General features: G+C 51.3%; 1 protein-coding gene across 1 annotated transcript; it reads right to left on the bottom strand.

The window, feature by feature from the left end:
• Positions 1-9,202: 9,202 nt before the first annotated feature.
• LOC123413467 (subtilisin-like protease SBT5.3) lies at positions 9,203-12,522 on the bottom strand. The gene is made up of 8 exons (XM_045106405.1): positions 12,257-12,522; positions 12,044-12,141; positions 11,666-11,939; positions 10,944-11,579; positions 10,610-10,855; positions 10,370-10,487; positions 10,051-10,264; positions 9,203-9,954 (listed from the first exon to the last, which is right to left on the bottom strand). The coding sequence occupies exons 1-8, from the start codon at positions 12,490-12,492 to the stop codon at positions 9,383-9,385; spliced, it is 2,394 nt and encodes a 797-aa protein (XP_044962340.1). The 5' UTR covers positions 12,493-12,522; the 3' UTR covers positions 9,203-9,382.
• Between the last annotated feature and the right edge of the window lie 265 nt (positions 12,523-12,787).

Here is a 12,787-nt window from a genome sequence, read left to right as displayed (position 1 = left end):
AATTCTCTTTGCTTCACCTTCATAATACCCGTAGGAATATGATATTTGCGGAATGCTTCCTTGAATCTTTCCCATGTAATCTCTTCTCCATAGGGCCACGTTATCTTAGTATTATCCCACCATATAGCTGCTGGCCCTTCCAGGTAGTGAGTGGCAAAGGGTACCTTGTCGCCTTCCTCACAACGGGCTATTTCTAGCTTCTTCTCCATAGTCCTTATCCAGTCGTCGGCTTCAATCGGATCCGCAGCTTGACCAAAATTGGGAGGCTTCGTACGCTGAAAATCCGACAACCTGGATCGTGCCCCGTTGTGGTTGTTCTAGCCTACCATAGCTTGCATGCTTCTCAGGAATTCCATGAGATCCTAATTCCTCTTTTCCTCAAACATTCTCATAATCTTCTCAGTACTTGGTGCATGGCGTGGTGGAGGCAGTAGGTCTTCTGGTGGTTGACCTGCCTGCCTGGCAGACCGACGGATGGGGGTTCCATCGTTGCCTTCGCTACAGCTTCCTTTCATCCTAAATTATTGTTCCCATTGCAAAGTACCGAATCGATGAGCAACATCCATAAGGGATAAGCATGGTCATAAAACCCAATAAAATCCTTATGAAAGGCAAATAATCAAAGAACATAATTATACAATGCACATTAATATCACAATTGGCAAGCTAGTAGGGGAACATATCATGACTAGACTGCTCACACGGCAGTTGACATATGCAAAGATGCATAATCAACAACTCCAACCTCGGCTCTAGTGGCGCGGATGGCACGAACACTGGAAGACCTCCGACTCCTCGTCGTCTGATCCTGAGTCAGAGTCTGAACTGATGATGTTGACCTCAATCTCCGGAGCAAAGGCTATGCGGCGACGCTGACGAGACGGTCCTACTTCCGAGGGAGCACGACGCCTCAGCATCGGGGCAGCAAGAGTGGAAAGGAGTGAGGCCCACTCAGAATGAGTCTCACGGCGACTGCCAGACGAAGTGCCTGGCGGTGCTGAAGAACTAACTAGGATCTCAAATCCAGGTGGTGGTGGAACTGGTGGTGCATCTGGGGGTGGAACAGAGGACTGGGGTGGGGGTGGCATTGCAGTTGCAATGACAAGTGCCGCCCGAAGACGGGATAGCTCCTCGGCCAGGGACACGGTCGTACGATAGTTGGCGCTCAGATAGCGAGATAGCACAGCAGTCGCACGGTCACATGCCGGGTCTACTGGAGCAAAAATGACTCGCCCTGTCAATGGCGACAAGGTGGGGTAATGGAAGAAACCTGGATGAGTCTGCATCTCCACCTCGTGGTAGCGCAAGTTAGTGAGAGCCTCCACCGCAGCAAACTGGATTGCCATCTCTGGAGTAGAAGCCATTCCGCCCTTAGTAGAGCGAGAATAGCTGCCAATATCCGAGCTGACAACCAGGTAAGCCTGAGCATGGAACTCGTACACGGACTCGGCAAGCTGCTCCCGAAACACGTGGCACACTGGTTCCTCGCCCTGCGGGTACAGTCGAAACCAGACATTCCGCAGTAGTGCTGGGAAGGAGGATGGTGCAGGCTCATACTGGAAATGATACGGAACTAGTGCCATCTACACTCACAAAGCCAAAGGTTAGTAACACAATGAATCATGATGCATGCCATGCAACAATCAAATGCAGCATTCAAGTGCAACAAGCAAATGCATACTCACGACCCTATAATACCCGTTGTGCTAACGCGGTGACTAGGGTGTCCTACAGTCAGCGTGGCTCTGATACCAAGCGTTGTGGCACCCTGATTCAACGAATCGGATTACCAGTGTTTCCAACCCAGAGATCATGTCTTCTAGAAACACTCAACAACTTGGCATAGAACATAACTGACTTTATTGATAGCATAATGTTACAAGAGCATATCTTACAATGATAGCGAGGCCAAAGGTACCCTTGGTACTGCACAATATCTACATTATTTATGAGACATAGTGGGGCCTCGAAACTACTAAGTACTTCTATGGCGTAGCGGAATATAGCAGCAACTCCATACGCGGGGACACTGTTGTGGACACTTCCTAGTACGCATCATCAGGACCTCCGTCCTCGGCTTCTCCTGCATCTGGCATGATACGCCAGGTGAGTACTTTGAATGTACTCACAAGCTCATAATAACCAAGCAATGCAGCAAACAATAGCATGGCAACAAATTAAGAATAATACCACTTGAGTTTATAGCAACCACTTACTCATGTCCGGGGTTGTTTCCCAACCACCGGAATGCTCGTAAAGCATCTCCACTCAACTGGAGAGTCCTTCCATCATTACTAACATCCACACGGGTGACCATCTACTGAGGTCTGGTCGGGCCGTCCATTACCGTGGACACGACTATTCGAATAGTTTTGACACTCTGCAGAGGTTGCACACTTTACCCACACTCTGGAGCACTGACCTCGAGATCCCATTCGGGTGGACCAACATTGCCCCAACGCAACTTGCCTGACCCGTGACTCTCTCATCATATCCCCGGCAACCACTCCCTTCCGCAGTCCTACCCTGGGTGGCTATGTGTCCTCATGACACCTGTGTCCTCATGACACCTGCCACCGTCGTGGCCAAACAAGCTGTCCCAAACGGGGACGGGCCCAACTCAACTTAACTGGGCTCACAGAGTTATCACCGCCCACCGGGCCAAGGTGGCACGCGTGCATAACCCTCCCTCTTTGGGGCATATCGGTGAGAGATCACACGGACAGCCCAAGTCACGGCCTTCCCATACTGGCAAGAGGTGGTTGTACGATTATGCCCGGTCAGGTGACTCATCATCATCCACCAAATCATAGCAACCATATTCATAAGCATATATATCCATATGATCATTTATTAAATCATTATTTCTTAGCAAGTTAAGCAAGTTTAATGCATGAGGATATGAGCTATGCTATGCAAAACTACATCACATGGATATGATGTCTTGCCTTGATCAGTGGGGTTGTTCAAACACTCCTGGTCTTCAAAGTTTCCCTCTGAAAATGTATTTGAAATAGCAAAAGAAAAGGGAAAAACATTAAATACCTTTTTATTAACCAGAAATTCTATGAGTGTGGTAAAAATACCAAAATTTACCAGATTGTAAAGAATTTCAATACAAACCCAATGCAAAAAGAATCAAGTGATTTGGACTTGTAGATAAAAAGATTTAAATGATCAAAGTTTCTGTTAAAAACTGAAATAAATAAAAGAAAAGAAAACCTAGGGGCCACGTCGAAGGCGTAAAGTGGAGGGGCGCCTCCACTTAACGCTTCGGCCGCAGGCCACAGCCCCTGGTAGGTGGGGCCTGCCCTTTTTAAAACAGAGAGAGGGGAGGGGAACAGAGGAGGGCGGTTCACCAGCGACGCTCACCGGCGATAGGGACGGGGGCGGGGCTGGGAGATGACGGGAATGGAACGGGCGCTCGACGGCGATCCTCCCTGTACCCGTAGCTCATCCGGAGGTGGACGGACGGTGTCGCCCCTCTTTCTCCGGCGGGTGAAGGCTACGGTGGTCATCGAGGGCGACGATTCCGGCAGGGATTCAACTCACCGACGGCTCGAGGAGCACCAGAGGGACCCAAGGAACACACTGGTGGCCTTGGATTGGAATGGGAAGGGGTGGAGGAGGCTGGCGACACAGAGGATTTGGCGGCGGAGCAACTCACCGGAGCTGAGGGAGACGAGCTCCCAGCTCTTGCTCGGGGGCTCTAGGGCTAATCCAGAGGTGGAGAAGAGGGGTGGGAGCTAGGAGGGGTTCGGGCAGCGCCTTAAATAGCCAGCGATGAGCGCTGCCAAGCTCTCCCGAAGCGGCGAGGCTCGTGCTTGCCACTGGAGCAAGGACGGCGAGACGGCTGTCGCGGCGCGGTGAAGAGGTGATGGCGTAGGTCAGGGGAGCGACGGGACGGGTCCGGAGCGGTTAATGGCGTGCGGATGACCACAGTGGCCGAAGCCCACTGTGTTGCCCGTGGCGGAGCTTGGCCGGGAGCGCTGGCAACCTTCCCCGACGAACCAGAGGGTTCGAGAGGTGCCACGCGGCTAGCAGGGACCTCGTCGGCGCTTCAGACAAGGGGGGGGGCAGCGATTGACGGCTCAGGGCGGCTCGCCTATCACTGGAGCTGCGCAGAGCGCGCTCTCTGGCATGCCAGCACCGTGATCACCACGGTTAGGCCACCCTAATGCCACGCAAGCCTTGAGACCTTGTCCATAGCATCGGCCAGCCTTCCATCAGTCACCATCCACTGCTAGCCTGATCATACAAGCTATGTTGCGACTAGGAAAATTATCAACAGGTTCTGCGAGCAGACTTTGGGAGGTTCTGGACCTCAACAGGGTTGGGATTAGAGCAAACTAAGGTGTCTAATGGAATTAGCATAGAAAAGACTCTAAACTGCAAACTTTGGCAAGGTTTGAAGATCAAATGGATATAGTTCCTTTGTAAACCACCTTTCTGGTCCAGAACAGCACTCAGTTGCAAGCTTTGCTACCAGTATATTTTGGTGGGGAAGTGTCATTTGCTGGTGCACACATGCCCAAAAATTTGCAGCTCCATTATCCACTCCTAGCTGGCACTTCCTTCACAAAGGTTATGTTTTAGCAAAAACTTAGCACAGTGTTTTTGCTGAAAATTTGTACTGGGCCATAGGATGTTTTTACATATTGGAACCATATATGATCCCTAGTAACTACAGGAATTTATTAGGAATTTTTAAAAATAGGAATCATAGGGTTTCTTCACAAAGGGATGATTCTCGTCAGATAATATATAATTATTCTGGCCATAATTATCCATTGCACAAAGAAATATTTTTGCATATCTTGAAATCATATAGCATTGAGAAAATTTTGCAAAAGTTTTGGGTCTTAAAGCTCACCCAAGCTATAGGTTGCTTCACAACCCATAGTGATGGCATAATTCCCAAAATAGAAAAAAAATTATTTAATGAAAGAAAATATTGCAAATAAATCTCAGAAGGGTTTTAGTATGAAACAAATGGTTTTGGGTTGTTTGAGACAAGAATTCAAAGATTTCATAATCCAACTTGCTTTGAAAATCCACCAAATTGCAAGTGCCTTTCAAAATATTTTGAAAAGAAAAGGTTTAAAAAAACAGGGTGTTACAACCACCACCTCTCCCTCCGGCCCCGGCCTCGCCGGCCACCACTCCACCCGCCGTCCCCAGCAAATTCCCGTCGCCAGCCCTAGCACCGTCCCCTGCTTCCCCACCAGTATGTGCTTACTGTTGCCCTGCAAGCCTCCGGCGTTGGCCCCGGCCTCGCCGGCCACCACCCTGCCTGCCGTCCCAGGCCACTTCACCGCCGTCGGCCCTGGCGTAGTCCCATGTTTCCCCCATCGGTCTCTTCTACCCGTTGCACTGACAGGCCTATGGCGCTGGCCCCATTGCCCACATCGACCACGACCCCGTCATCCCCTGCTGCTGCTCCAGCGAGCACGGGCATAGTGGATGGTGGCAAGGAGGTGAGGCATGCTAGATCTCAGGCTGCTACACTGCCCCTCCTCTCCTGTAATTTTTAGATCAACTTGTCATGTAATTTGTTTGTGTGTAATAAGTTAGTTTTGCCTTGTAACAGAAAGTGATGATGTAATCGGTGTAAATAGAGTAATTTTGTATTGTGAAATTTATTCATTTGTTGTTGATTCTTGAACAAAGTGTTGACCGATACTATGTTCTTCATCGTCATTAGTTCGTGGCCGCCTCTGCAATTGGTTAATGGTTTGTAATGTTTTAATAAAAAAACTTTACCGTCTTGTTCTCTGACGGCAATTCAGTATTGAGGCTCACGGCAATTCAGTTTCGCTGACGGCAAAGAGTTGATGTCGTCCGTTAGCGGGCGGTTCTGTCAGACTGCTTTTTTGTCGTATGCCTTGTAACAAATGACGGCAAACCATTTTCACTGACAGCAAATTCTTTGCCATCTGCCCGACCAAAGACTGACGGCAAAATAGCCCTTTGCGGGCATGGTGTATGTGGACATTGTTTGCCGTCATGGGCTGACGGCAAAAAATTTCACGTATGTAATTCTTTTTTTGCTGCCTGTAGCATACTGATGGCAAAATGCCTAATTCCTGTAGTGGCATGGTAGCAACCATGGGCATGGGAGGCATGGGTGGCTTCGGAGCAACCATCGGAGGCATAGGAGCATCTACGGGAGGCATTGGTGGCTTCAGAGCTACCATGGGAGGCCTGACTTTTGGTTCTCTTATGGGAGGCATGGGAGCTCCTCCGGGTGACATGGGTGCACGCATGACTTTTGGTGCGCCGGAATAGCTTCACATGATGCCATTGAAGATGGTCTCATCGATGGATGCATGGCTAACTACGAGGACGACGAATCGTCTTCATTCTCGAGCAAAGACTCGGACAAAGAAGAAGAGGAGGAAGACCATGAGGCATGATTGTGTTTGAACTTTATATTTGTTTGTGTTTGAACTTTATATTTGTTTGCGTTTGAACTTTATATTTGTCCTGATCTTCGTTGGATGATTTTGAACCATCTCATGCAATTCAACTATGCTATGTTGTTCGAATGCAAAACAATACATGCTTAAAATATTGCTATGTTTCTTGTGCGCGCCGCGAGACACGCATCTGTGTGCGCACTGCATTTTGCCGCGCGTGCTGGAGCGACAGCGTCGTGCCTCATTTTGTCGCGCCTGCTAAACCGGGCGCCCCGCCGCACGCAAAAAAACGGATTTCAGCGCTGCAAAATATTTTTAGCACGCCAGATGGGGTTGCTCTAAATCTGGTGTAATTATGGAATCGTGAAATACAGAAGGTTGTTATTAGCAGAAATGTTATCTTTAATGGATCTGCTATGGTACATGATGTTTCATCTATGAATGTTCCTGTTGAGAGTGATCAGCAACCTATTGTTTAATAATCTAATGTTTAGTTGGATCATGTTATTAATCAGAGTGATACCTTCGACAAACAATATATCACATGATGAACCCGTCATTAATGATGCACAAGTCATTCCAAATCAGCTTATTGTTCCATTTGGTTGGAATCTCGCACGTGACGAGTTAGGCGGGATATTAATGCACCTGAAAGATTAATTAAAGAGTGCAATGTTGTTCCTTTTGCTTTATTTATTGGAGAAGAAATTGAAGGTAATGTTGAGCCTTCTTCATATTCTGAGGGTATTATTTCAGGTGTAGTAATAACTGGATGACCATTATGCATAATGAGATGGAATCACTTGCAAAGAGTGGAAATTGGAATTTAGTATAATTACCAAGAGAGAAGAAACATATTCGTTGCAAGTGGGTTTTCAAAAGAAAAGAAGGTGTTTCTCCTAATGACGAGGCAACATATAAAGAAAGGTTAGTTGCTAAAGGTTATCGTTAGATTCTAGATATTGACTATAATGAAGTCTTTTCTCCTATTGTGAAAGATAGCTCTATTCACACTTTACTCTCTATTGTTGCCATGAATGAACTTGTTTTATCTAACACTAAGAGCATCTCCAACAGAGGCGCTAAATAAGCCACGCACCTAAAAACGGCCATATAGCGCGCGAGCGGTTTGAAAGCAGCTCCCCGACATGCGCCCAATAATGCCGCGCGCGGTAAAAACGTGCCAACGCTTTGGGAAAAACTTCATCACGCGCGGCTAATTTGGTGCGCCCACTCCCGCGCGCTAGACAAAACAAATCGCGCGTGCGGACCACTAACCGCTGGATTTGAAACCTCCTGGCGCCGGCGCCTCCGTCCGCTCCTCCTGACGACGCTTCCCTACCACTTCCCAACGCGCCGCCGCCGCCCTGCTGCTCTCGATGGCCGCCGCTGCTTCTCTACATACTCTCCTCGGTGTCGCCCCTCGACCGCTCTGTTCCTCCGACAAACAACGCCCAGTTTAACAAAGCTCGTGGTTTCCAGGTATGCTTGGCTCAATAGATTGCATGCATTGAAGTTGGAAGAATCGTCCTGCTCCGTGACATGGACAATTCCACGGCGAGAAAAAAGGGTTCCACTGTAATCCTTGAAGTGATGGCCGGTCATGAGACTTGGATTTGGTATGATTTTTTCGGAATGTCCGGATCTTGCAATGACATCAATGTAAATCAAGGTCACTACTCATGACTAAGATTGCAAATGGAGACTTCACCGGTGGAGTTTGTACCAAATGGTCATACGTACAACTATGACTACTATCTTGCGGATGGCATGTACCCAAGATGGCAAATATTTGTGAAGCTATTGAAGGCACCGCAAGGTAAGAAAATGTTGATTCTCACAATGCTGAAGCAGCGGCTAGAAAAGATGTGAAGAAAGCTTTTGAGATTTTGCAAGCCCAGTTTGCTATTATAAGAGGGTCGGTTAGATTTGAGATCTAATCGAGGAGTGATGGTCATGGAATGGGCAACGTATGAGATGATGTTATGAATTATTTATTCTATTGAAAATAAATTATTTGTTGTATTTATTCATGAACTATTTGTTATATTATTCATGAACTATTTGTTTTAGTTGAAATAATAATTAAACTTTTTTGTGTATGTTTGATCTTTTTGTTTCCATGTTTGAGTGAAAAATGTGTTTTGTGTTAGACACGTGTGTTATATATTTAACGCTACTCCTTGAGTGCGACCTGTGGCGTGCTAAATTTTAGCAGCGCCGGCTAAAACTACCACGTGCAAAAACACTATTTCAGCAACCAAAAGAATTATCGCTTTGCGCTACCGCGAGATGGTCTAACCTTCTATCCTCTGTAAATAAGCACGATATTTAAAGGAAAACTAATTTATTTCTCTAAATATCTCATATTTTTTATTTTTAGGTTTCTAAACACTTCAGGTCTGGAGTTCGATGGCGTGTCCGGAAATATGTTGCCCCGATTTGATTCTTTCAATGACAATGATTTTTGCTTATGGCAAACTACTTTAAAGATCCATAAAGCTGCAAATTAACGATGAAGCCGCATCGAGCTTTGGTGAAGAGGTGATCTGACTTCTTTCTTTTAGGTGGCCGCTTTGGTGGTGTTCAAGGAAAGGAACAACCGATGATATTTTGCATAAGATATCCTATCTTTTCAGCCTTGTAAGGTCGATATTTACATGCCTTATAACTTGACCTTATTTTATAAATGAGACATGTATTACCATTAAAAAAACACCTTACCTAGGACAGCCTTACATATAGCCCACGCGCGCGAGAAAATCACAGCAATAATCAGGTCTCATTTCCTATCATCTTGTTGTTATTCAATAATCGATGGTTACAAAACTGCCAACAAAGCTTATCGACCAGATTCACCGCCAATCTAATTCATCCTCTCGCTACGTGCTCACCACTGCCTAATGAGAGCCTACGTAATCCCAAACAAAAAAGAGTCTCGCGATCTCCTAATCCTGATCCCACTACATCTTGCGCCTCCTGATGACCAGCGGAGTCCGCACCCGGTGGTTCCCGGGCCCGTCGGACCAAACAATGGCGCCGAACCCATACCCGCCGGCGCCCTTGGGCGGCGGCACGAAGGGAACCCTCGCCACGAAGCTCACCTGGAACTCCTTCTCCTCGCCGACGGCCCCGAACGCCAGCGTTGTCGGCGTCACCGTCACCTGCACCCCCTCCGGCTCCCTGACGACGGCGGCCGTGTAGGTGCTCCTCGGTGGCCCCACGTTCCTGACCCTGCGCCGCACCGTCGTCAGGCCGGCGAGGTCCGGCAGCGTGATGGACGGGTAGTTGAGGTCCCGCACGGCGACGGCGGCGGCCGGGCACGCGTAGCGCGTCTCGTTGAACTTGGCCATCGCCGTCGCGTTGTACCCGAGCGCGCAGAAGAAGTTGAGGTAGTCGGCGTAGGAGGCGTCGTAGACGAGGCCCGGGTCCAGCGCGCGCGCCGGGAAGACGTGGCCGGAGCCGTAGCTGAAGGGCGTCGCCGGCTGCAGGAACGGGTTCAGGATGGGCCGCTGCTCCACGTCCAGGTCCGTCGCTGCATGCATCAGGCGCAAGGGCCAACCCAATGAGTCTGATGAACAGCTCGTCGTCGTGACAGGCACACAGTTGTTGGTTCGACATTCGAACTCACCGGTGGTCATGATGGCCGACTTGATCGCGGCGGGGCTCCAGTCGGGGTGGAGGGTCTTGACGAGGCCGGCGATGCCGGCGACGTGCGGGCACGACATGGACGTGCCGGACTGGATGGTGAAGGCGACGCGGCGCTGGTCCCAGGGCTTGTTCGAGGGCGCCGCCATGCCGCTCCACGGCGCGATGATGCCCACTCCCGGCGCAGTGACGTCCGGCTGCCACCCCACAGAAAGAACACGCATCAAGTTGTTGATTTGTTGGGTAATACTACAAAAGAAAAAGAGACTGTGCTTATGATCAGTAATATGCAGATCAGGCACCTTCAGGATCTCCGGGTTGAGGACGTTCGGCCCCACCGACGAGAAGGCGGCCATGACCGGCGCCGGCCTCCTACCGACGACCGTCATCGCCTTCGTGAGGAAACCTGAAGGAGGAGCCCTTGGCACGAGCACAAATTAATCCACTCAGTAATCAACCCAGCAGAACAACAGCTCACATTACTATTACAGAGGTTCTTGATTTGAGCGATCTGTATGCACATTGCAAGAAGAGTGGCTTACGGGGTGGACTTGATGTACGCCAAGAGCGCGAGCCCGTCGGTGTAGTTGATGTGCAGGGCTGGGAGAACGTGGGCCTCGGCAACGACGGTGCTCCCGCCTTCATCGTCATTGATGAGGATCATCCCGACCCCTCCGGCCCGGCGCACGGCCTCGCCCTTCTCCATCCTGCGGTTGCCTCCTCTCACGCACACCACGATCTTTCCGCTCGCCTTCGCCGCGTCCAGGGAATCCAGCATGCACACCTTACTGCAACGCGCAAATGAGCTCAAGACCAGACCGTACGTTGTGAGGTTGGAGCTCATACGTCAGTGTGGCAGTGTGCATGGGTGCTTACGCGTCCTCGACCGTCCTGCCGGGAGCGACGGCGTCGGTGGCGACGATCATGAGGTAGAAGCTTTTCCCGTGGAGCCACGTCTCCGACATGCTCTGCCCTTCCACCCTGGTGCGGTTGTAGATGAGGTAGCCCGGGAAGGCCCTGTCGGTGGTGCTGGCGGCGACGGTGACCACCCACGGCGCCAGGTTGCTGACGGTGCCGAAGTCCGGGCCGTCGTTGGTGGCGGAACAGACGACGGTGATGCCGGCCTTGAAGGCGTGGAGCGACCCGATGGCGACCGAGTCCTCGAAGAAGTCCTTCTGCTCGCCGCCCACCGACGCCGTGATGACGTGCACCCCGTCGGCGATGGCGGCCTCGAAGGCGGCCAGGATGTCGGCGTCGAAGCACTCAACGTCCTTCACGGGCGGGTTGAAGCAGACGCGGTACGCCGCCACGCGCGCGCGAGGGGAGCCGCCCCTGGCCGTGCCGTTGCCGTAGCCGAAGGCGGCGGCGCCGTTGACCTGGGAGCCGCCCGCCGTGGCCAGCGTGTGCGTGCCGTGGCCAACGTCGTCCCGCGGCGTGTTCAGCCTGTCGCCGGGCGGGCTGCCCGCCTCCATCGCGTACCCCTTGTTGAAGTAGCGCGCGCCGATCAGCTTGCTACGCGTGCAAAATCAGAATAAGATTATAAGATACCGCAGCTGAAATACATAATCCGTAGATGATGAGGCTACGTACGTACGTACCTGTTGCATTTGAACTTGGGGTCGTGCGCGTTCTGGCAGATCCCCTTCCAGGTGTCCGGGATGGGCCCCATTTCACCGTCGTTGAAGCTCAGGGACTCCGGCCACACGCCTGAGTCGAGGTTCCCGATGATGGTGTCCCCGCCGTACCTGGCCGTCTCCCACGCCGACCACGTCGGGACAACGCCGGCCTTCTCGAGCCCCATGAACTCCCACGACCTCGTCGTCTGCATCCTCATGCCGCGGTTCGGGAACACCGACACCACGCCGGGGCGCTCTGAAACACATCGGCAACACGCCGGGGCGATCTGAATTTCTGTCCGGCGAACACACGAACACACGACACAAACATTTATGCATGCAGGAAGAGGATTGGCTCACTGGCGATCGCCGCGGCGACGGCGGGCTCGAGGACAGCGGCGAAGCCGTTGATGTTCTTGGTGTAGGAGTAGAAGATGGCGTCGCGCGCCTTCTCCCAGCTGCATGCACGCACGCGTCGATCGATCAGCCGTGCAGTGACACACGTATGGCAATTGCATTTCATCGTAGTACATACGTAGGCGCACGGCGCGCGCATGCATGGAGTGCACTTACTCGCCCAAGACGGAGCCGAGGAGGTCGTAGTGCGACTCGGTGGCCATCGTGGACGCCTCCTCCGTCGAGACGCCGCGGATATGGGAGTGGCCGCCGAGGTACACGATGTACGACGACGACGGCGGCGAAGACTTCGTCCCGGCGGCGAGCGCGAAGAGGAGGAAAGAGACTGCCAGTGGGAGGAGAAGCCGGCGCGTGGGCTCAGCCGCCGTTACCGTGCCAGTCTCCATGCCCATGAGCGCGTGCGAGAGGGGGTGTGGATCGGTGCGGACAGGAAGCCCGATCGGGGAGGAAGCTGGCTATAAAGGAGGGGAAAGGAGTGGAGGCGGTGTGAGTGAGGGGTTAAGGCAGGAGGACTCTGTCTTACTTGCCGCTCGTAATTCGCGGTTGATGGAGGGCGGTTACGGGGGAAACTGCCGCCATTGGTGTGCATGAAAGCACTGTAACCGAAGAACGATATGGGGACTTTTTTTTCTTGCGGGGCAAAACGTATATAGGGGAGTGCTATGCGTTCGTCGGCGGCTCATCTTT

Source organism: Hordeum vulgare, chromosome 7H (genome assembly GCF_904849725.1).
Source record: "Hordeum vulgare subsp. vulgare chromosome 7H, MorexV3_pseudomolecules_assembly, whole genome shotgun sequence".
In the NCBI taxonomy this organism is placed as follows: Eukaryota; Viridiplantae; Streptophyta; class Magnoliopsida; order Poales; family Poaceae; genus Hordeum; species Hordeum vulgare.
The sequence above is the reverse complement of the archived record's forward strand: the minus strand, read 5'-3'. Positions and strand labels throughout refer to the sequence as shown.

What these genes read in the sequence shown, in the direction of transcription:
- LOC123413467 (XM_045106405.1), bottom strand. Translation starts at nt 12,492, where the DNA reads ATGGGCATGGAGACTGGCACGGTAACGGCGGCTGAGCCCACGCGCCGG. An exon ending in CTCGGCTCCGTCTTGGGCGA is followed by an intron (nt 12,142 to 12,256) that starts GTAAGTGCACTC and finishes GCGTGCATGCAG; the next exon opens with CTGGGAGAAGGCGCGCGACG. An exon ending in CGTCGCCGCGGCGATCGCCA is followed by an intron (nt 11,940 to 12,043) that starts GTGAGCCAATCC and finishes GATGTGTTTCAG; the next exon opens with AGCGCCCCGGCGTGGTGTCG.